Source organism: Hipposideros armiger, unplaced genomic scaffold (genome assembly GCF_001890085.2).
Source record: "Hipposideros armiger isolate ML-2016 unplaced genomic scaffold, ASM189008v1 scaffold_535, whole genome shotgun sequence".
Lineage (NCBI taxonomy): Eukaryota > Metazoa > Chordata > Mammalia > Chiroptera > Hipposideridae > Hipposideros > Hipposideros armiger.
This window is the reverse complement of record NW_017731885.1, coordinates 174,202-175,383: the sequence shown is the minus strand read 5'-3', so window position 1 is coordinate 175,383 and position 1,182 is coordinate 174,202. Positions and strand designations below refer to the sequence as shown.

The window sequence follows — 1,182 nt, the reverse complement described above, 5'->3', positions numbered from 1 at the left end:
CCGACGGAGGTGTTACCATAAAAACCATACTCTTGCATCAATTTTGGAGAAGCCATTTTCTTACCTGGTACCAGGTCATCTCTAGACTCTGTCCATCACTTTGGCAGCTGAGACTGGGACAATAAATGGAGTCAGTGCTACCCAAAAGAAGGTATTTCTTATGTGGCACAGGATTCACACAGGATATGTTTGTCTTGGGCTTAACTTCTAAGACCATCTTAACACAACAGGCCTCATCCTGGGGTCTCCTAGGAGAGTTAACAAGGTTTTGTGAACATAGATATTATATCCAGACAATATGGAATTTGGGAATGTTTTCAGATAGGAATGCATTGGGGACGTACCTAATCCTGGGTCTACAAATATAGGACCCAGCATTGTTCATCTCCATGGTCAAAAAACGTAGGGTATTTTTGTCCAGAATGATGTGAGAATAGTTTTTAGTAATTTCCCTTAATGTATCCCCATTTTGAGGTTGCAGATACCACTGAACGTCAGATACGTCGTTACTATCACTGCAGGGCAGGTATGCAGGACCTTGGGTTGGTGAGTGTTGATTTCTGTCATAGAAATGGGATTTCTGTGGCTTTGGTAATTCACAAAGTAAGATAAACTCCTCCTCACTCCTTGCAGAATATGTCCAAATAATTTTTTTGGTGGAGCAATCTGAAAACCCCAATAAACAAAGCAACACAGAAACACATTAGAAGATGAAACTCTAACATATTTACAAAGAGTACTTGTGTGTCGTTCCTCTTAGTGACGTTCCCATTTTGCAAGGGCAAAAAAAGCTCACATTCTAACTCCCTCCCAGTGGACTTCAGCATCACCAGTAGCAACAGCTATTTCCTGTTAAAAGTGGCTGAACCACCCCTCATTCCCTTTCCACCCCTCCCACTGAACACCAGCTATGATAACTGGGTTCCCCATCAATGCTCGGTATCAGCTGAAAGCTGTGCACCCCAATAATTTCTCCTCCTACACCCACCTTAACAGTAAGAAAGAAATGTGCTATATTAGTAGGTCATGTGGCTGATATATCAGATTATCTGTCACTTTAAACTTTGACCACAAGACTCACGGTATTAACGTGAAAAGCGAAAACCCCTACCTGAAATATTAAATCCTTTAATTCTCTCTCCTGCAACAAGCCAGAGAAATATCCATCCCAAACAGAGCATT

General features: G+C 41.5%; 1 protein-coding gene across 1 annotated transcript in view; it reads right to left on the bottom strand.

Moving 5' to 3' along the window:
• The window catches only part of IL18RAP (interleukin 18 receptor accessory protein), a 19,337-nt gene extending 18,156 nt beyond the window's left edge, over positions 1-1,181 (bottom strand). The window contains exons 1-3 of the mRNA XM_019668725.1: positions 1,112-1,181; positions 345-666; positions 65-248 (exon numbers count right to left, since the gene is read on the bottom strand). Coding sequence (XP_019524270.1) covers positions 65-248; positions 345-666; positions 1,112-1,181 — 576 coding nt within the window. The remainder of the gene's footprint in view (positions 1-64; positions 249-344; positions 667-1,111) is intronic.
• Position 1,182: the final 1 nt, after the last annotated feature.